Here is a 22,494-nt window from a genome sequence, read left to right as displayed (position 1 = left end):
GGTTTCTAAAGTTAAATAATTGCTTACCTCAAGTGGATGAACGGCAATGATTGTGGAGAAGGAAGAAGAAAATTGATACAGAAAAAAAGGGCAATTCTAACGACAACTCCAATTTGATTGAATCATGGTACCAAAATGAAGCAAATTTGGCATGTTGGCTATGTGAAATTTGGTTACATGGTCATCACATTCATCAAGATGATACTGACAATTAGGGATGGGCAACAGTTATGACGGACAGGTAACCGCAGTTATTTATCCATAACCATTTATATCAATACCCGCATAACCGTTTACCCGTTGAGTAATTGCATAAATGGTTATCCCTATAATCATAACCGTATAAATGGTTATTCATACCCATAACCGTGTACCCATTTAACCATAACCATTTACTCATTTAACCATAACCATAACCATTTACCCGTTTTTGAACCCGTTTATCTTTTTTTTACCCATTTACCCATTTTCACCCGTCTACATGTTTTTTTTTTAACAACTTGAAAATTACAAAAGAAAAATTTGTCATAATTTTCGTTTTCTGACAATTAAACACCATTATAGGTACATTTTTGCATGTATTTCCCTATGTTAATCATTTAAGTCCTCATACAATTCTAATAATTGAAATATTTACGAACGATATTTTTCTACTACAACCGTAACCGCCCATTTAAATTTCACAGATAAACAGTTATACCCATAACCGTTTATTTGTCAAAACGGTTACCCATAACCGTAACCACCAACTTTAAATGGGCAGGTAACCGCGGTTACCCAAACCTATGGGTATTTTGCCCATCCCTACTGACAACTATATCAATGATGTATCAATATTTGTTAGGTTAGGTATAAGTATTGACATTATTACAAATATTAATTCCGTAATCGTATTTTGAAAAGAGAAAAAGGTATTGTAACGAGAAAATTTATGTGAAATAATATATAATCACCCTTGACGAAACCAAAAACAGAAACCAACAAGATGGCATATGAATTTCAACTTTCAAGAAACCCTAAACCGGCCTTCAGACATGTAGAAGAGACGTCTTATCCCAATTTTATATGCCAAATATGTCTGCCTTCCCAATTTTATACGTCAAATATGCCTAGGGGTGGATTTTTTTGCCAAATTGCCATGCTAACCGTGTTATACCGATTTTGTGCCAATTTTTTTGTACCAATCGGTAATGGTACGGTATTGTACCGTACCGAAATTTCATGGTACGGTATTGGTAATGGATACCATTACCACGGTATTACCTTACCATACCGAAAATACAATATAATTTATAATTTATATAATACATAATTATATAACACATATTTATAATATTCCAATAATTTGAAAATAAAACCCTACTTATATTAGCATTGTTGTTGGTGACTTTGATCTCTTAAAATTGTGGAAATCAAACACAAAAGAGTTCCTAATTCTTTCACAAATAGCCAAAATATCTTTGTAACCCCCACTTCTACTGTTGCTAGTGAAAATGCATTTAGTCTAGGGAGGAGGGTTGTGAACCCTTTTAGGGTATCCTTGACTCCTAAAATAATGGAGGCACTAGTGTGTACTAGTGGTTGGCTTATGGCAGGTGAAGTAAACTTCTACAAGGACCAACGGAAGTTATGCTTCAATTTTACAAGGAAATAGAAAAAGAGAAAACAATAAAGATATGCTTTAATTTTTTTAGTAAATTTGTTATTAAATGGTTTTCAACTTTAATTCTTCTTGCTACTAATTAATATGTTTTCTTTGTTTGTAATGTAGGCTTGACACAAACTCAATCTTCTACAAGTTCAATGCCTCCTCCAAAAGCTTCGACATCTCAAGCTTGAATAACTGATCAATGAATTCTCTTTTTTGAAGTTTACTTCCAATTTTCATTTGGTTTGAAACTTTAATTTCTATTTGGATTGTTAACTTCTATTTGTTTTGGTTCGTAACTTCTATTTGGATTGTAAGCTTAATTTTCATGATGAATCTTGATGCTTCATTTGAATTATTATGTGTGTGAATTGTGAATGATGAATAATAGATGAATTTAATCTATAATGTATAAGATAAAGGTACCAAAAAAAAAGTTTTGCCCTTGAATTGGGTTAAAAAAACAAAAACATATTTTGTCCCAAAACAAAATGACAATTACCATTGCCATACCATGCCAACCAAACTTTTGGCAATACCGAACTTTGGTATACCGAAAATTTGGTACGGTAATTGGTACAAGGGTTTTGGTGCGGTAACCGTACCGAACCCACCCCTAAATATGTCTGCCTTCCACAACATATAACTGGTGCATGAAACCGACTAATCAAGTTTTCCTCATGTATGTATAAAAAGTGAGTACAATTAAGCCCTATTCCAAATAGGGGTAGATTTTTTTTGCCAAATTACTGTACCACCTGAATCAACCACTACATACCAACCCCCCCCCGGGGGGCCAACAAAAACAAAACACACCCCAAACCCATCTTAACAACCCCACCCATTTGATTATAAACCGGGAGAAGAGGACAGGAACAAAAAAAAAAGTGAAAAAAAAAAAAAAAAACGTATTGGCCTTGAATTGAGTTTAAGAAAAAATTCAGATTGTGGCATAAAACAGAGTGGTAATTATCATACTAACCGAATTATTTGACATACCAAACTTTGATATACCAAAAATTTGGCACGGTGGTGGATGGTAATCAATTTTGCCATGCCAAAAATTTAGTATGGTAATTGGTATGAGAATTTTGACACAGTAATCGTACCGAAATCATCCGTAATTCCAAATGTCTCATGCACAGAGAATGAGAACTTGGTCTTGACCCAATTCGGTCCTATTTGCAGGGTGCAGGCCATGTGCAATTTGCTTTGTATGTGGTACGACACATAACATGAAGTTTCCAAGCTCAATACACATGTCGTTTAAGTATTCAAGGAGTAATAATATATACAACAATATAATATAATAATATAATAGTATATATACAGAGAATGTAGTAGATACTGCCAAGATAAAAACATTCTTCTAGTTAGGGTCCTGCATGCTGCTATGCTTGTTTGGCACGTCATAATTTATCTAATTTTTCATCTAAATTTTGTATTTAAATTCACTATTATTAAGAGAATGAGGAGGATTTAAAACTATTACAATTTAGAGGAGAGAGTTTCAAACTTGCGATGTATGAATGAAAAATCAACATTCTATATCCACTAAGATATTAGACCATATATATAATCATTAGTTTTTTTATGCCACAAGCATAAGAGGAAGTTAAGTTGAAGAATTCACAATTTCATAGTACCAAGTCGCCGTTTGGGAGGCTTATTAATTTGATTTTTGATCATTATTTCAACCTTAAATCACAACATATATTAACAAGTCGAAGAACAACGATATCGTATGGATCATGGTTTTTTGCCAAGAAGAAATTTTTTCCATCACGTCTTTGAAAGTACGTGGGAAGATTAGTCGATAACTTAGGGTAGAATTTATTCTCCATAAGTCAACTTCTTTCTTAATTTCTTCACATAGAGCGCAATAAATTATAATATCGTAAAAACTCAAGAATGAGACAGTTTAGCGAAGACGTAAGAAAGAAAAATCGAGTTGGGAATTTCGTTGAAGTAGTATCATATTGTTTTTAGAACAGATGGGTGACTTAAAAATAAAGAAAAAGAGTTTAATTTGAACTATAGGGTGTGCAATGTGTTGTATTCCCACATGGGATGTGGACTTAAAATTAGCTTGAGTGGCATTATAGCAATTAATATTCAAATTTAAAATTATTGTGTACCCTATATATGATATATCGTCATTCATGCCATGTTTATATAAGATGCTTTTAAATAAGGCTATCATCACTCCTCATAATTCCACATGCAAAGGAAGAGGACAATTAGGTGGTGGCCTTTGGCTTTCAAAGAGAAGGAATTAAAAGAAAAAAGCAAATGTATTTGGTATCGTGGGACCATGATTTTTAAGAGCAAGAGTAAGACGGATCGAAATACAAATATCTCATAAATTCGGTCATGAGATGCACAAATGGATCAGCGATGCCACCATCATCCTGTGCTCTGGAAAGGTAGGCAAAGTATGTCGACTTTGTTGAGATTGACCATTTTTATTTTGCAAGATACAGAGACCTTATCTGATTGAGATCAGATAAGTTTCATATATTTTTGGAGATTCTTATAGTTTAGTGATTGGCATGTGCCCAAGTAATCACACTCCTAAGAGGATGCAATATCTACTCCTAGATATCTTCCGGGATTCTCTCAGTTTAATACGGATTCTATATCTTGCCCATTGCTTAAGTCTTAAATTGCTTACTAACTTGACCGTCGCAGAGTCTTGGTCGCTATCCCAACGGTACCAAGGTGATCTTACGATTATTTACTCTTTTACAGGTAGTCGAGTAGATGCATCTCCTCTATATACATTAGTGCACGAATTTGGTCCCAAAATGCACTATTTTTTAATACATTGATATATACACACTAAGAGTTAAAGAATTTGGGTTAAATCATATGAGTGAGTGCTAAATCATACGAATGAGCTAACCATAATAATTTGAGTCCAATGTGCCATTTACATAAATCAAATCTAAAACCTTCAACTTATAAATAGAGAAGAATTTTACTAGAAAATAGTGTACTAAATACACCATCTTTGGAGTTAAATTATTTTCTTAATTTCTAAGCAATTCTTAGGTTTCTATATGTAGGTTAAACAAAACCCACTTGTTTGGTTTAATGGATAAGTGATTAGATAAAATAGTGTCGGTGACCAATTAACAATCTCACTCACTCATTGATAAAACAGTATGTGAGCGACTAATTCCATCAATCGTATACATAACAGTGCGTGAGTGACTAATCCCGACAATCTCACCCAAATTTATGGCTATAATGGTATCAAGTCTAACATTATCTTTAGCACAAAAGTTTAATGTTTTTGTTTTTTAGTCACTTCATGTAATTTGAGACTTGCCCATGGTCAACTTATTGAGGACCACAAGATTGCAAGGTGTGGTAATCCAAACTTCAATTTCCCTAACTTTTGGCCTTCAACATCAGATCTAACTACTCATAGAACCCTACACAATGAGATGCATACACATGCCCAAAATTGCCTTCAACTTGTTGGCTGGGTGACAGCATAATTTTGTGGTTGGATTTGAAATGGAGAGGTGAACTAAATAGGACAGGGACAGTTCAACAGGTTGATCTAAACGTAACAAAATTAAGTTGACATGAATTAAAAGGTTTTTTTTTTATTATTGGTCATGATTTTATGGACCCAAAAATTGTTTTTTGGGCCCCAAGAATTTTCCCATCCAAAGATTTAGAAAACTTGCTTAAAGTTTGGGCCAATCAAAATCTTAAAAAAAAGCCCAGCCCAAGGCCCAAACATTATTCTTAAAAGAACGCACACGCAGCGTACAACCAGAGACGGAGTGCAACCACGCTCAATTCCTTCAACAGTCGTGCTAAGTGCTAACCACCCAATACCAGCCGGCGGCGGCCTTTCCTCACTCCCATCACCGCCGGCAGCCTAACCCTATTATTAATTATTAAAAACACCCACTTTCATCAGCCCCTCAAGCCCGTTCGCTCCCTCACTGCCACCATCTCCCCTCCCTCCCCAGTCCCCACCCCCAGAAACCTTGCATCAAACCCCTCACCCCAACCCCATTTTCTCAAAACCAAATCAGAAGAAAGAAAGAGAGAGAGAGAATGACAGATCTGGGTTTTCTGTGGGATTTGGTGGTTGGGTACTTTTTGGGTGGTATGAGAACGTTGAAATGGTGAAGGACGACGACGGGATTGGTGTTGTGGGTGGTATGCATGTCCACGAAGATTATATATGTAAAAATTACTTGAGGATAAATGTTTAGGGAAACTTTCAAAATGAGAGTTTATACAACTTCTATGCCACCTTATATTTTTAATATAGGGTAAATATCAGATTATTACCCTCATGTTTCACGGTTTTTAACATTTAATACGTTAAGTTTTTTTCGTCTCAAAGTTATACTTAAAGTGTAAATTTTGGGACAGTCTCATACATCCGTTAGTCAAACTGTTAAGTCTCTCGTTAACTGATGACATGGCGCCTATGTGAACAATTATTTTTGCAAAGTTTAGGTTTTTAACAAATATTCATTGTTTGTGGCAGTAAATGCAAAGGATGACACTACAAATAGTGAGTTTGTGGACAGTGACTATAGTTTGGAAGATGATGATTGTCGTGCAGTAGATGATACAGTTGTAGAAAGTGTCATTGGAGATGCTGAAAGAGGTGAAGGGGTTGGGAACCAACATCTAGAAGAAGTTATTGATGCAAGGGATGTAGAAAATGTTCCCCTTGATTATGAGAAACAAGACTCAAATGGCATGCACAGTGTTCTGAAAGAGGTGAAGGGGTTGGGAACCAACATCTAGAAGAAGTTATTGATGCAAGGGATGTAGAAAACGTTCCCCTTGATTATGAGAAACAAGACTCAAATGGCATGCACAGTGTTGACGATTCAAGTTCAGAATGTGATAAGAAGATCATGTACCCTGAGTTCAATGAAGAAGTCGACAGGGATGATCCAAGGTTTGAAAAGGGGATTGAAGTTCAAAGATGTTGCATAGTTGAGAGAGGTAGTGTGTTCTCACTCCATTAAGCATAGTGCACCTTCTATTAAGTTAAAAAGAAATGAGAAATGAAAGATTAGTGCAAGGTGTGAGAAAAATTATCCATAGAGATTGTATGCTTTTAGGATGTACAATGAAGATTCAATGCAAGTGAAAACCTATGTTGGGAAACATGAATGTCCGAGGATTTAGAGGGAAAATCCTAACTATGAAGAGGTATGTGGACAAGTTCATATTCAACCCAAGCATGCCTATCATTACATTTATGAAGACAGTGAATGAGGAAAGAATGATTGAGATCCATCTCAAGACAACTTACAAAGTAAGAGCACAGTGTTTGAAAATCCTTGATGGGAGTAACGTGAATTAGTACAAAAAATTGTGGGAGTACTCTGATGAGCTTAAGAGGACAAACTCGGGTAGTACAGTTCAGATGAAGGTGCTGCCCTATAATGATGCTTATGTGATATTGCAGGGGATCTATATTTGTTTGGGGGCTTGCAAAAATGGATTTTAAAATGGATGTAGGCAGCTTGTAGGGTTGGATGGTTGTCACTTGAAGGGAGTGTTCAAAGGCCAGTTACTGTCTACAGTGGGAATAGATGCAAATAACCAAACTTGGGTTATTACATATGCCATAGTAGAGCTCGAGAACAAAGACAGTTGGGTTTGGTTTCTGGAACTGCTAGCTGCTGATTTAGGAATTGTGAACCAGCGTACTTGGACTTTCATTTTTAACAAACAAAAGGGTTTAATACCAGCTTTTGAGAAGGTGCTGCTTAATTGTAATCATCGGTTATGTGTTAGGCACTTATACACCAACTACAAGGTAGATGAGTTTAAAGGGAAATGATTAAATTATGCCTTATGGAATGCTGCCAAGGTAACAACCATCGCTAATTTTAGAAAGAGTATGGCTGAGGTGAATAGGCTGAATGTCAAAGCTTATAAATGGTTGGTGAATAAAGCAGCCTTGCATTGGAGTAGGTCACACTTTGAGACACACGCTCAATGTGACATTCTTTTAAACAACCTTTGTGAGAGCTTCAATTCTTTTATCCTAAGGTCTAGGGACAAGCCTATTATTACCATGCTAGAAACTATAAGAGTTTTATTGATGAAGTGGATATGATTGAGAAGAGATGCAATGAGGAAGGATAAATGAGCTATCTGCCCAAAAATCCAGAAGAAGTTGGAGGAGTACAAACTGAAAAGCTCACACACTATAGCTACATGGTCTGAAGGAGAAAATTTTGAAGAGGATGAAGGCAGAGGTAATATATTTGTGGTGGATTTGAATGGGTGCACTTGCTCATGTAGAAGATGGAATTTGACAGGCTTTCCTTGCATACATAGTTGCTCAACCATCTATTATGCAAGGAGACAGCCTGAGGAATTTGTTTTCTCTTGGTACAAGAATGAGAAGTACTTTGAAGCTTACAAAAACTTGATTCAACCCGTCCAAGGCATGAAATTTTGGGAGCCATCTAAAAACAAATGCATTCTTCCTCTAACTTTTAAAAGGCTGTCTAGAAGAACAAAAAAGATGAGACATAAGGAGGGTGAAGAAAATGAATTCAAGTTAAGCAAGATAAGGCAAAAAAGTGCGAAATGTAGTGTTTGCAAGGCATTGGGACACAACAAGGCCAGATGCCCAACCACTCATCCTTATCCAGCTGCTAGAAAAGGAAGAAAAAGCAAGAAAAATGAGGTATAATTTTGATATTTTTTGTTGATTTTTCGTTTCTTAAGTGAATTTGTTATTTGTGAAGTGTATTATATGTTAGTGCTAATGCTATATGGGTTCATTACTTTGGCCTTAACATCTAAGGTATCACAACCCTTTCAGTCATCACAGTCATGCACTCAGGAAGCTCCACAACCTTCATCTCAGCCAACTCAAGCCTTTCAAACCACTTCAAAGTCTACTGCAAGAGGTCAGAAAATGAGGAGGAATGTTCCATGATGCTGCTTAAATGCTTTAGGTTGTTTAAGGGTTCATTTCGTTATAGTTGACTATGCCCTTAGTTCTTTTGAAACAACTTTCCGATAGATCTTTAGTGTTTTGGACAAATCTTTGGTGTTTTTGGTACTCTAATTTTGGTTTGTGGAAGAACACATTGACCCATTAGTTGTTAAAGTTGTGGTCTTTTGATACTTTTGTGTGAATTGTAGGGCTTTGTTGTGAATTGAAAGTTGTTGACAATTGAACTTTGTTGTTAGTTGGTAGTTTAAATGATGAATTTGCAGATTTAGAATCAAAGCTTGTTTGAAATTGAATTAATAGAAAGTTGTGGTTTTTTCCTCTCTTTAATTTGATTTTTTTTTTTTTAAATTTTGGCAGGAAAAATGTAAGGTTGGTTATGGGTTAAAAATTTTTGGGTGGTAAATTTTTTTTTTTGAACCTTTGAAGAAAAAAAAAATCCACGTGGCGCCCAGTCATTGTCCACATGGGTGCCACGTCATCAGTTAATGAGAGACTTAACAATTTGACTAACGGATGTATGAGATTGTCCTAAAATTTACACTTTAGGTATGACTCTGAGACGAAAAAAACTTGATGTACTAAATGTTGAAAACCACAAAACATGAGGATAGTAAAGTATAAATTAATGTTAAACTAAATGTGACAGAAAATTTATAAAGAGCTTCACTTTAAGAAACTCTTATATTTCAAGAGTAATGTTATTCATCTCAAGTTTTTATACCACATTTCTACACCACCTTAGGTGACATCTGATGTGGACAACTACATTATTTGAAAAATTTGCAAAACCCAAGGAAATGAAGGAGAAATACTCATCGTATACCACAATCATCAATTAATTAACTAGTTTTTCTTAATTATTAGTTTATTAAATAATGAACTAATTTTAAAATTTTGATTAATTCAAATGATGTGGTTGTCCATATCAAATGTCACCTAAGATGATATGAAAATGTGATACAAAAACATGATACGAATAATTACTCTTATTTCAATATTTACACTTTTTGAGCCATTATTGTAACTTTGTTTTTGTGATTGATTAGTCCAAAAGTGCTATTCTGTCCCTTCTTGAATACAAAAGTTTGATTCACAGTTGTAATATCCTGGAATTGGGGAATACTATGCCTACCACTACTGGTCAAAAGACTCCCTCAACTCAATGCCGGCAGTTTTTATCAAGAATGTTATTCTTAGTATTTATTTATATCATCTCGTTAACGAATATGAGATTCTTATGTGTTTACGGATTTTATCTCTATTAAAGAGATGATATAAATGATGATACAAATAGATGTTAAATGTAACATTACTCTTATATTTTATTAGGCAATATATTTTTTGAAATCTTAAATATTTTGATGGGCATCAATATTAAATATCTTGTTCGACGTCTTCACTACATATATGATGGATAGGGATGGGATCCCGTAGGTTATAAACTTTCAAGGTTGGTTCACTACTACAATTTTGATCAATCATCTTCTTAATCATCACGTATAATTCAACTTCAACAAGTTATCCTAATGTCTCAATATGAAATGTTGATCTTGTGTATAATTGGTATGACACTTTGTTGATTATTTCCAGTTTTTTTTTTTAAAGTATTTTGTCAAGTATCTTGCCTCATGAGTCATGGCAACCAAGTTCAATCATGACATCAAAGAACTAAAAACATGCACAGTTTATGTACATCTGCCAATGAATTTTAAGACACATATTTTAATTCGTATATTTGGAATTTTGAATCATGGACAGCTGTTGATAGCAACAATCAAATTACATGATACGCTATATCATTTGAAAATAAAACATCTCCTAATAGTATAAGTAACTAAGGGTTGGCTTAGTTGAAAAGCTCCCTGGTTGTGTGTCACCCGACAAAAGTTCAAGTCCCGCTGCCAGCAGTCTTTGTTGGTGCGTGATCTATAAATTCATATCGGTGACAGCTGGTAGTTAGGCACCACGTTAAGTTCTTCTGACTCGAGGTTGTGAGTATGCCCTTTAAGCACTTCCACCCCTTTTAAATCTCCTAGGGGATTGAATTGCCTAAAGCCCGTAGACATTTGAGGGGTGAAATTGCTCTTATGTGTCATCAAATCCATTGAGCATAGTAGTAAGGTTCACATTGTGTTCGTGGCAGGAATTTCCGCTGGGGATGTTTCCTGGCCGACGAGCACACAGCTCCCCTGGAGGTTGGCGCCGGTTGAGGGCTGCTGTCGGGCTTCTGCTTCGTTTCTGGGCGTTGTCGGGCAAGTCTCGTCGGGCAAGACTCTTCGGGCAAGGCTTGTTGGGCAAGGTTGAAAGAGAAGGACAGCGTTAACTTTGAGAGGTGCCTTTGTGGGGCCTTAGGTATAGGCCTTGAGGCTCACAATCAAGGTTAACATTTAGGTGCTCAGGCGTGCCACTGCCATCTTTAGCATGGCAGATGTAAAATGGTTGTCGTTCTTTCATTGTATATATATATATGTATCCAAGAAACCGTGTTAGTTACAACAGGTGCCTTTGTGGGGCCTTAAATGTAGGCCTTGAGGCTTCCCATCAATAACTAAACCAGTGCTCGAACACATCATATTTATTCTTGTGATTGTAGGAGTCTTCTAACTATTATATTTCTGATTACCCGAATCCAAGGAATAGAACGAACCCAAATGGGTGCCTTTGTGGGGCCTTAGGTGTAGGCCTTGAGGCTTCCCATCAGAGTTCATTCTTATGCTTAGACTCTTAAGATCGCTGAATAGGATGAATCCAAATGGATGCCTTTGTGAGGCCTTAGGTGTAGGCCTTGAGGCTTTCCATTAGAGTTCATCCCATACTTAAGCATTCTATGATAATCATGATATAATAGAAAGAAAACTAGAAGGTAGGTCGATTACTTGCGCCCCAAGTAACTTCGGACTTCTCGTTTATCAAGGATTGTCGTGGATGGGTTAAGTCCACATAAAGTTCTTTTTTATGCCTTGAGGCCAAGGACTTTTAAACTAATCAGATTTACATGCCTGCGGGCTTAGGACTTGGATCTGATTTAAGCATCGAAGATATATTTAAATCGGATCCAAGTATTGAGAAAGCTTTGTCATAGTGATTTTACTAGGAACAAACTTGCATATAACTAAAAATATACAACATATTGCTAGACTTTAAAGAAAGAGAAGACAAAGACAAAACAAAGCAGGTCGGGCAAGATTAAACCTTATCAATTAAGGCTGATCGTCTTGCAGGTCCCTATCTTTGTGGTTCTGTCAAAGGTCTGAAAGCTTAGAGGTGGAGAGGGGAAGGAGAATACAAAAGGGTGAATCGATACTGCAACAAGTTAGAGCAGGGTAGCAGAGCTATTACAAAGTTTAGGAGAAAAGAGTATCCCGCGGGGGATAAAGGCTGGTCCCGAATGGGATGAAGGCTTGGCTGACTATAGCTTCGTTTGGAAGGCAAATCTGGCTTTGAGCAGAGTTTTGGCTTGCAGTTGTTTGTTTGTTTGAGTGTCCTTATTCCTGTCTTCTCTTCCTCCTTTTATAGACTACTCGGTTTGGCTCCTGTAGCAACAACTTTGCCCGAATGCGGTCTGAGGGTGATGACTCATCAGCTTTATTACATGTAATGCCATCATAAAGTACTTTATGGGCTGTGCAGTCTGATCAGTCTACACCACTTGGTCCTTGGGTAGGTAGGCAAGTGGCCTTTGTGATTTGTATCAAGTCAGAAAAGGCCATTTCCTGCCTTCCCAAGTTTCGGCTGGGTTTTGATCTTCTATTCCTCTAGGCCCCCTTTTGGGCCGACTCCATCCTTGGGCCTAAAGTTTAGTTTTAACCCAAACACATTGTACATTATATTGGCTGCCATCGAAAGAACAATAAACTAATTTATAGTATGAAACACGTAGTATTCCATACCAACTACATAATATTTATTTATACCCTAATAAGTTAATTTTTTTTTAATTATAAGCAATGCATGTCTTTTGTGTTGGAAGAAGAGTTGCAGTATAATATATATATTTGATAATTGGCTTTATGTTAATTATAGTTCTGTTCCAATCCAATCAAATATTTAGAAGAAAGTAGAAATTTGGTCTCACACAAAAAGAAATATTATATTTTGATGATAAATATTAAATAAGGAGTTGAGTTTCACCAAGTATTTGATTAATTTGATGTCACCATCTTTTATAAGTTATAACAACGTCGTGCATTGAGGTTAATTTCCATGCAAAACATTTCTTCTGATTTCCCCCTTTTTCTTATTATTTTGAGCCTAATTTTTGCACTTCAAGTAGGCCCAATGGGTTCAATCTAGCCTACATTGCAGCCCATTAAGTAAACGGTAATGCGACTAAAGTGAGAGGAAAATGTAAAAAGAGAAAACGAGTTACATTGCAGCCCATTAAGTAAACGGTAATGCGACTAAAACGAGAGGAAAGTGTAAAAAGAGAAAACGAGTTACATTACAGCTCATTAAGCAAATGGTAAGTCTTATCACGAAAATACAACTAAAACAAAAGAAAAGTTGAGAAGGAGAAAACGAGTGTAGAATTACTACTTTTTATCACGAAGTTGGGTATCTGAAATACCCGATATGGTGTATTTCAAAGATGCAGTCAAATTGTGCAAAAGATAGCTGTCGAGCTAGCTTTCTTGATCTTGTTGATTTGCATACGAATAATGTCGTTAATTTTCTTATAACGAAAAATGAGAATAATAGACAAAATTGTTCTCAATTTATTATATAGCTTAAGCATATTACAAATATAGGGTTTATAAAAAGGTTAATTTCAATTTACTATCTTAAAGTTTTTTTTTTTTTTTTTCAACATTTCATACATCAAGTTTATTTTGTCCTAGTTTGGTACCTAAAGTAAGTTTGAGACATTTTTCATACACCTGTTAAGTTGTCAGTTAGAACTTCCATTGACTGATGATGTGGCGCACCACGTGAATAATGACTGGACGCCACGTGTTAATATCAGCTCACGTGGATATTAATTTAAGAAAAAGTAAATAAAAAAACTACCCGCTGAACTGAAATAAAAAGCGAAACTGATTTCAAAATTTTTGCAGGTTTCGAACTTTAAAAAAAAAAAATATTTGAGAAAATTTTCTCTAATTTGAATGAATCTTAATGAGTTGATATACGAACCTATTGCAAATTTCTATAATTCCTGTTGAAGGCAACCGATGCCAATATGAATATGTACAATTATAAATTAATATTTTCACAAATTTACCTACATTAATATTTTCACAAATTTACATATCAATATTTACACATATTATCGATACTTTAAATACTGTGTGTAATTTCATGTATCTCAACTGGAATTTAGCAAAGTAAAAGTATTTATTAGAAATATCCTAGTGAATTAACAAACGGAAATCTAACCATCGAACCGAAATAAAAAACGATTGACGTATTGAAATTAAAATCTCGGTGAACCGAATCGTTTTCCTTTTTTTGTTAAAGGCACTTTACAAATATGCCCTTTACACACATAAAGTATCCCCTCGAAGAGAGCAGAAAGTCCGTGAACCTCATAGGGGATAAGCCCGAAAAATACAAAAAGTAAAGGGGTATTTACGTAAATAAACTGCTATATAATAACTCGCCCGTCCGTTTTCCAGAAGCACAAAAAGGGGCGAGCGGAGCAGAGGAGTTTACGAATTGCCGTTATCCATTTCGGTTTTCTCTCTCTTAATCTCTCGAAGATTTTTACCAAATTTTAGGGTTTTTCTGCAAATCTTTGGAATTTTGAATCCATTCGTCGAGAAAGAACAATGGTTTCCGATTCGATCACCAGAGCCTCCGTCCATGCGGTCCCAAACAATGGGGGCAGGGATTTGGGGAAGAAGAAGAGGGTGAGATTGAGATTTCAAATTTCGGTTTTTCCTTTCTTTTTTTTTTTTTTTTTGGTTCCGATTTCTTGAGATTCTAGGCGCGAAAGTTTGTTTTTTGATTGATCTTTTTCGATTTGATTGATTTATTTGGGGATTTTTCAGGCCAGGTCTGCCAAATTGAAGCAGTGCAAGCTCGATGTTCGTCGGGAGCAATGGCTTTCTCAAGGTATGCATCCGATCTTACAATTTTTAAGTTTAATTTTCATTTGCAATTGGAGATGTCGTTAAATTTCGGAGATTTGTGGGTTTTCTATGGAAAGTTATTGTTTTTGGCATTTGATTGGATTTGGTGGGAATTAGGCGCTATGAAGAACAAGGATTGCAAGGAGGAACAGAACAGTGTCGTTAAAGCAGGCAAAGAGCGGAATAACAACCGGTCATTTGGTAATCTGGAGATGAGGCCCAGAGGTGGACAGATTGATGGATCCATCCACCATCACCACCACCACCATGACAGTGATATGGAGTCGAACAGTCCGAACAGTTTGACAAGTAGTGTCTTGGAGAGCAACTATTCCGAGACTACCTTTACTAGCAGCAGCAGTAGTAGCAGCGGTGGCTGTTGCTCTGGAAATATCACAGAGGATGAGGAAGGTGGTGGCGATGATGGATGCTTGGACGATTGGGAAGCGGTGGCTGACGCCTTAGCTGCGGATGAGAAACCAAAAAATACATGTCCAGAATCGCCCCCAGAGCATGAACCAATTGCCCAAACGGTTTTTCCTCAGGAAACGGCTATTGGGTCTGATCAGGTCGAGCATTTGAACCCTCCATACAGCAGAGTTATCCCTAAAGCTTCAGGGAATGGCCATGCTTGGAGGCCTGATGATGCATTTCGGCCTCAGAGTCTGCCCAATTTGGCTAACCAGCTTAGCTTGCTGAATTCAAACCGTAAACATTACAGTTGTGGTGGTGTTCCTTGGGCCTATAACGGTGTTGTGCCTTCCTCATGTCCTATATGCTATGAAGATTTGGATTTCACAGACACGAGCTTTTTGCCTTGCTTGTGCGGATTCCGGCTCTGCCTTTTCTGCCACAATAGGATTATGGAGGAGGATGGTCGCTGTCCCGGCTGCAGGAAGCCATATGAGCATGAGCCTGTTGAGGCAGAGACAAGTGTGCATGGAGGAAGTCTCACATTTCGGCTGCCTCGTTCTTGTAGCATGATCACAAGGTCCTAAGGAGAGCTTCTGCTTTTCGTGAGATATGTATGCTGGTCTCTGGTTTTTTGCGTCATGTGTTTTGCGTGTTCTACAGTCTTAGTATTTGATTTCGCTAGTTAGATGTGGGTATAGGGTTTTGAGCGCCCGGAATTGACCTGCTTCTATTTTGAGTTGGTTCTTATCTGTATGGTGCATTTGCTGATGTAGAGAACTCAGTCACTCAGTGTTCTTATGTGAATAGATAAGGTGGTATAGAAATTCAATACATGAAACCATTTTACTCTGGTATGCTACTTCTTTTAGTTTAATTTTTTGCCTAGATTTCCTTCTTATATTTTTAATTGTCCTATTGATTGTCGTGTTTTGGTTTTGGTTTATTGACATTGCTAATTGATGGTGTAGAAGGCATCCTTCCTTATCCCGGATGAGTTGTTCCTAATGGTTTAAACTCTATAGTTTCTTCATAGTTGTACATCTCTATGGCTGGATTTGGATTCAAACACAAGGTCTGTTTCATTAATCTCAGCTGTTAAATCATGATAATGTAGAAATTTCGGATCTTCTTTGTGGTCCATTAATATCTTTGTTTTAACTTCTGAGAACAATGTTATACACCCACCTGTTTATACTTCTAATGTAGGGGATATTAGTCTTTTAAGATTATGGCGTATACAATTTTCACGTGGAACTTCATCTGGGTAAGATTCTGTACGTGGGCGTCGGTCTTTTAAGATTAACATGGATATTGGCAAACCCTAATCTACAGTTGTTTGTGCTGGTAACATGTTTCATGTGAGAGAATAGGGTACAATGTCAAGAGAGAACCTAGGAGCTTCTCTTGCTTAGGATAGTGTTGGTACCATCGTCGAGGTCATTTTCCCCTGTCGAGTTCCTCTTTATGAGATTTGCTGCATTTCTGTTGAGCTTGATAAGTTGGTTGTGTTTAAGGCATGAAGGTATTATACAGTACTTATGCTTTAGATTTAGTTCTAGTTATCTTTTATCCCTTTCGACAAAAACGTAAAGAGGGTATCTTTTATCCCTCAAGAACCCGGAGACAATGACTCCGGTCACTTGGAAGTCCTTGTGTTTTTCATGGCTTTTCGTGTTCTATCACGGTTTCACTTGTCTGTAATCTGTATGCATGGATTCTGTGTTCTTTCTCAAGCAGCCTCAAATGTTTCACCAGCACCTCTTCATGTATGAATGGTTTGAACTTTTTATACATCAAATTTGCCTTCTACGCATCACGAAACCATTCATTGGAATTCATATTCATATTTACTGTTATGTTGAAAACGTATCGTGGCGAACTATTCTCATATCTCTTGTGCGTGTACAGTAGGGAAGCCATTCACAAATGGTCCCGACAGTCCAGCAAACTAACGTTATTTTGTGACCCTCCTGGTTGTCTTAGACATGTTATGTGTTCGGAGCATTTAATGTATTAAAGTGATTTGTAGCGAACTCATTCGAATTATGTTTTTCTATGATTAATTCATTTTAGTTTGATCTCGAGTACGTTGGACATATCGAATTTGACCTCGAAAACGAACAAATCCACGAAAAATTCAGGTTGTAACTACGATGGGCAACAGTTATGGTGGACGGATAATCGTGGTTATTTACTCATAACTGTTTATGTTCATACCCGTATGACCGTTTACCCGTTAGGTAATTACATAAACGGTTATACCCATAACCGTTTATAAACGGTTAATCATACACATAACCATGTATCCATTTAACCATAATCGTTTACCCATTTAACCATAACCGTTTACCCGTTTTTGAACTTGTTTATCCCTTTTTTTTATACCTGTTTACCCTTTTTTTATCTGTCTACATGTTTTTTTTTAACAATTTGAAAATTATAAAAGAAAATTTTGTCATAATTTTCGTTTTCTGACAATTAAATACCGTTATAGGTACATTTTAGCATGCATTTCCCTATTTTAATCATTTAAGTCATCATACGATTCCAATAATTAAAATAATAGTTTACAAACAATATTTTTCTGCTACACCCAGCAAGTCTTAAATTATAATCCATATGATTACAAAGTAAAGCTTCTAAAAATAAAAAATAGTCATTATCTTGAATACTAGATGATTCAAAGCTCCAAAATATTCCGAAACTAAACATTTTCGAACACTAATGCTTTAGCACATTCAATTACAAAGTCTCATCGACTCGTCACCAAAAGAGGCCTACAAAAAAATGTATAAATTGAGTTAGTATTCCCATTTAAGAACACCGACACCAATTAGCATGAGAGAAGGGGCGGTGAGGAGAGAGATGAGCGGCGGAGATGAGAGAGGGCAGTGAGGAGGGAAAGATGAGCGGGGACGGGGCGTTTGAGACTTTGAGTCTAGCTCAGAGATTGAAAATTTAGGGTTTTTATTTTTATTTTTTTTAATTTTACATATATTAAATTAAATGGCTAAATAGATACCCGTTATAACCGCATGTAATACTCATAACCGCTCATTTAAATTTCACGGATAAACCGTTATACCCATAACCGTAACCATGAACTTTAAATGGACGGGTAACCACGGTTACCCAAACCCATGGATATTTTGCCCATCCCTAATTGCAATTGGTAAATACAATGATTTTGCTGTTATGCTGCAAGGCTTACAGGAACAGGCAAACATCTTATTATCGGTCCCTACTGCCACGCTTGCACATTTCCTAAACCATTCATGAGTCTCGAAATCGTTTCTGTTTTGAGGTCAGTAGGGAGCTTGCTCCACCACTTCTCGAAGGTGGACGACTTCAGCAACACATCCGTACCGATCAACCCGTCCTGAATCCATTTTCCTACTTGCTCCTGAACTCTCAAAACCCTCTCCCTTTCCCCGTACACCGCCGCGAAGTTTCCTGAAAGCTTGTGCAACTCCTCCACATCTGCCCAGAAGCAGGACTCCCCGCATGAACCAGTTTGCAGTTTCTGGTCGTGCTCAAGCCATCTTTGCGTGCATTTGTATCGCTTTGGCCTGCCTGTCTTCATATAGGGTCCTGTGTCTTCGTCCTTGGAGTGCCTGTAGTAGTTAGCAACATCGAGAGGCTCAACAAGGCGGCGAAACCTGGTTCCTAGATTTATCCACTCCTTCGTAGCCTCGAGTTCATCGGGAAGGTCGTATCTTTTCAACATCTCAATGATCTCATCCCATATACCTGTTAGCTCAATCCTGCTCAAATTAGCCTTGAAATCTGTCTTGTCTTTATGAATTTTGAAGGCGTCGTAATATCCGACAGTGTGCTCGCATAAGGCTCGGTACTCTTCGATTACTTTCAAATGTTTCCTGATCATCTCCATTTTTGAGCTTACTTTTTCCTGGTTTCTTCGTTTGTGCTTCTCGAATTCTCCTGCTGCACGAAGGCATAATCTAGCCTTTTCGCTCTGCGATTTTAGACATCGTTAGAATGTATTATTTTGAAAAGAAGCAAATATAGTATCGTTGAAACGAAAAGAGTACTTACCAAGCCAAGGTCATCAAAGAAACCATCTGAGGCTAAGGGGAGCGTTTCTAGGTTATCATCACAAGTCACACTCTGCATGTCCAAGCTGCCTTCAAGCTCATTCTCGTAGGCCAAATGCTCCTTTAGGCATTTAAGCACGATCGTTGCCCATTCAGTTTCGCTGCTCGATTGACACGAGTAGAACAAGACTTGCAGCACAGCTTCAGGGTTTTTCATAAGAACCAAATTCCCGTTCCCGGTACAAAAAATGTAAGTTCCAAAAGGTTTGTATGGGCTTAGCTTAACGAACTTTTTTACAGTTTCCAGTAATAGGTTGGTACTCCCCTGCAGTTTGGAGGCAGCATGAGTTGTAAGAGATGCTGCATTTCTCATCACATTTGTAAACAAAAGGAAGGCCTCCACGGATGATCCAATCGATTCACTCGCGTAAGCGGGGGAATTTGGATCGAAGAAGGGGAGGATCCTCTCGAATTCATGTTGAATCGACGAGAGCGGAGCAAGCAAAATTCTAGGGACAATGTCATATCTCTTGACAAAATGTATGAAGTATTGAGACCAATTTTCTCTCCTAACGGCATGGGAAATAATATGGTTACCAATAAGGGGAGATCCGAATGTCACACAGAAAAATGTTCCATTGCTTTGTTTCGGATAATTTTCCAAGCACCAGATTGTGGTCAGCACAGCAGTTGCTCCGCCGGTAGAGTGGCCGGTAAATACTATTCTCTTCTTTTCATTGATAGCATCTTGCACCTGAGAGAAATAGGAATGAAAGACCATCTGAATTACGAATTAATTAACATCCTGCAACACATTATATAGGGGCCTACTAAAGCATAGCCAAAGGTGTAGGGTTTTATTATAAGGGTTGTGACATCCATCCACTTATTTATACTTCTTATACACCTTTCTAATTTTCAGCAGTTCGATCAAATGAATTGAAAAATATAAATGATAGAAATCAACAAGGAATGTGTGAGAAGTAAAAATGATATGTGAATAGCACATCCCTATTATACAACATCTCAGTGTTATTAGGCTAGTAAACTACGAAAAACGCATTGAAAACTGTACATTTTATACAACTTAAATGGCTCATCGAGAGGAAAAATCCCTCTACTATTCACTTGTTATGTTCTAGCTGATTCTTAATTGCATAAATGCTTTGGTGCCCTCCTCATATAAAGTTGGAAAGCTAATTTTCTAAAGTATTAGATTTGAAGCGTTTTTCTTTAAATCATAATGCTATTAAGTCCTTATACATGAAAAATCCGCATTAGTTTTGGCACTTACATATTATTTTCATCATGAATACACTCATTTATATATTGCGTTTAGTATAAAAATATGATTTTTCATTAAAGTAAACACTACCTGAGAGTTTTTCGTTCAAATTTCCTAGATAATTTAATGAAAATAGCTTGAAAACTTTGAGTTTTAACGATAAGGAAAAAATAAAGGGTAAAATGTATAATTCCAGAATTAATTTTTTAATATAAAAATATAATTTTTCGTTAAAATAAATAATAGCAAAGTATAAAAATGACGATCAAGCTAACATGTTTTCCCACTTTATAAAGGTTGGGAGAACGTCTATAATCCGCAATATTACTCTTACTTTACAAAAAGGTTGTTTTCACGACTACCAACATTTCTATTGTGCTCGCCCTCAACTATAGTGTATAGCAAATGAATAAAAATAACAAATACCTTATTTTTAAGCTGGGAATTCTGCAACAGATGTTCAAACTTTTGCAGAAAGGCTTGGTTGAAACTTGCAGTTGCAAAATCTTGGTGCTCATCAGGTCCTGCAGCTTCATCATAATAACCTACGCTTTTCATGGAAGGAAAGAGTGAAAGTTGGATCTTTTTGTCCCCAAAAGCACTTTCTACAGAAGCCCAACTCTCCACAGACCAAGATCCTGGGAAGCTGAAAACAACATCTGATGATCCTGCAGCAAATTTTTCGACACGAAACAGATCATCTGGGAATTTGTGCGCCTGGAAGGAAAGATAACAGCTTTTCTTGATAAGCTCCTCACTTATACTCAACATCTCTCCAAGCCTTTCACTACCCATTTTTCTGAATTATGGTATTTTTTGTGTTTTTTCTTCGTTCTGGTTTTTTGATGATTTGATTTGGGTCTTGCGGCTCGGAGATGGTGGGATGGATGATGAAATTACAAGGATACCCCTGAAGCATTGACCAAAGACTTGGTCTTGTGGTTTTTGGAGGAATTCTTGTTTCCATCCAAAGCACCTCGTCATCCGTAATCCCACACACACAATCAAGAACAGCCGTGTTTTTATTGAGGTCCACCAAAAGCCCGCTTAGTTGCGAGTAGGTGTGCAGATGACGTGGTCTTCCATGCGTATACAATAAATTAATAGTTACTCTCATTTTGTTTTTTGAGTAAATTATAGCAACGATCTCTTAACTTTAATTTAATTAAAACAATAATTCCTTAACTAAATTCATTATCATTGGACCCTCAACTCATCAAAAAGTGCAGCTATGGTCTCTCAACTTTAACTTAATTGTAGCAATGATCCCTCAACTTTAGTCCAATTGTAACAATGGTCATTCCAACATAACTCATTTTGACAAAATTCTGACGAAGTTGATGAAAATGACCATAACTACACGTTATGATGAGTTGAGGGACCCCAATTGTAGCAATGTTTCTTCCAACATAACTTATTTTGACAAAATTCTAACGAAGTTGATGAAAATGACTATAACTACGTATTTTGATGAGTTGAGGGATCAATGATTATAAATTTTTAGTTGAGAGACTATTGCTCTAATTTAATTAAAATTAAGAGATCATTATTACAATTTACTTCAAAAAATGTTTTATGAATAACGTGATCGAGATATGAGATATCGTAATCCAAGTTTCTATTGCCTTTAAACAATTATTGCTTGACATGGTTGACGGGGCTTGACTTGCTGTACTTCAACTGTGAGTCAACCACAACTTCTAGGAACTATAGCTCTTCGAACTAAGATTCTTTCCCTTTCTCTTTTTATTTCCTTTCCTTTCTTGTTTTCACCTTCTCTATTTTATCTTTTTTTTTCTATAAAAAATTAATTTAAGATGTTAACGTGGTCTAACCGTAACCGTTCAAATAGGAGGGGATGGAAGATGACGGAAAAAAAGAGGGAAAAAAATCTTACTCCTTAGTTGTTGTAACTTCATTCTTTCTTGATTTGCAGGAAATTATGTTTGCTCTGTCGATTTGGAAATTTACTGTGAAATTGAGCTACAAGGAATCTGTGGTAAGACACTGTTTTTGTTTTTTATTTTTATTTTTTATTGTTGGTTTAG

At 36.6% G+C, this 22,494-nt stretch overlaps 2 protein-coding genes across 2 annotated transcripts; one reads left to right on the top strand and one right to left on the bottom strand.

Annotated features, from left to right (window-relative positions):
• Positions 1–14,224: 14,224 nt before the first annotated feature.
• LOC126598391 (uncharacterized) lies at positions 14,225–15,960 on the top strand. The gene is made up of 3 exons (XM_050264753.1): positions 14,225–14,470; positions 14,612–14,675; positions 14,810–15,960. Exons 1-3 carry the CDS (start codon positions 14,390–14,392, stop codon positions 15,688–15,690), a joined length of 1,026 nt encoding a protein of 341 aa, XP_050120710.1. The 5' UTR covers positions 14,225–14,389; the 3' UTR covers positions 15,691–15,960.
• A 2,184-nt stretch (positions 15,961–18,144) lies between these two features.
• On the bottom strand, positions 18,145–21,429 carry LOC126600587 (protein EDS1L-like). Its single transcript, XM_050267171.1, has 3 exons — positions 20,873–21,429; positions 19,163–19,915; positions 18,145–19,082 (listed from the first exon to the last, which is right to left on the bottom strand). The coding sequence occupies exons 1-3, from the start codon at positions 21,239–21,241 to the stop codon at positions 18,348–18,350; spliced, it is 1,857 nt and encodes a 618-aa protein (XP_050123128.1). The 5' UTR covers positions 21,242–21,429; the 3' UTR covers positions 18,145–18,347.
• Positions 21,430–22,494: the final 1,065 nt, after the last annotated feature.

Source organism: Malus sylvestris, chromosome 14, assembly GCF_916048215.2.
Source record: "Malus sylvestris chromosome 14, drMalSylv7.2, whole genome shotgun sequence".
Lineage (NCBI taxonomy): Eukaryota > Viridiplantae > Streptophyta > Magnoliopsida > Rosales > Rosaceae > Malus > Malus sylvestris.
This window is presented reverse-complemented; position numbering and strand designations above follow the sequence as displayed.

What these genes read in the sequence shown, in the direction of transcription:
- LOC126598391 (XM_050264753.1), top strand. Translation starts at nt 14,390, where the DNA reads ATGGTTTCCGATTCGATCACCAGAGCCTCCGTCCATGCGGTCCCAAAC. An exon ending in ATTTGGGGAAGAAGAAGAGG is followed by an intron (nt 14,471 to 14,611) that starts GTGAGATTGAGA and finishes GGGATTTTTCAG; the next exon opens with GCCAGGTCTGCCAAATTGAA. An exon ending in GGAGCAATGGCTTTCTCAAG is followed by an intron (nt 14,676 to 14,809) that starts GTATGCATCCGA and finishes GGTGGGAATTAG; the next exon opens with GCGCTATGAAGAACAAGGAT.
- LOC126600587 (XM_050267171.1), bottom strand. Translation starts at nt 21,241, where the DNA reads ATGGGTAGTGAAAGGCTTGGAGAGATGTTGAGTATAAGTGAGGAGCTT. An exon ending in ATTCCCAGCTTAAAAATAAG is followed by an intron (nt 19,916 to 20,872) that starts GTATTTGTTATT and finishes TATTTCTCTCAG; the next exon opens with GTGCAAGATGCTATCAATGA. An exon ending in TCTTTGATGACCTTGGCTTG is followed by an intron (nt 19,083 to 19,162) that starts GTAAGTACTCTT and finishes CTAAAATCGCAG; the next exon opens with AGCGAAAAGGCTAGATTATG.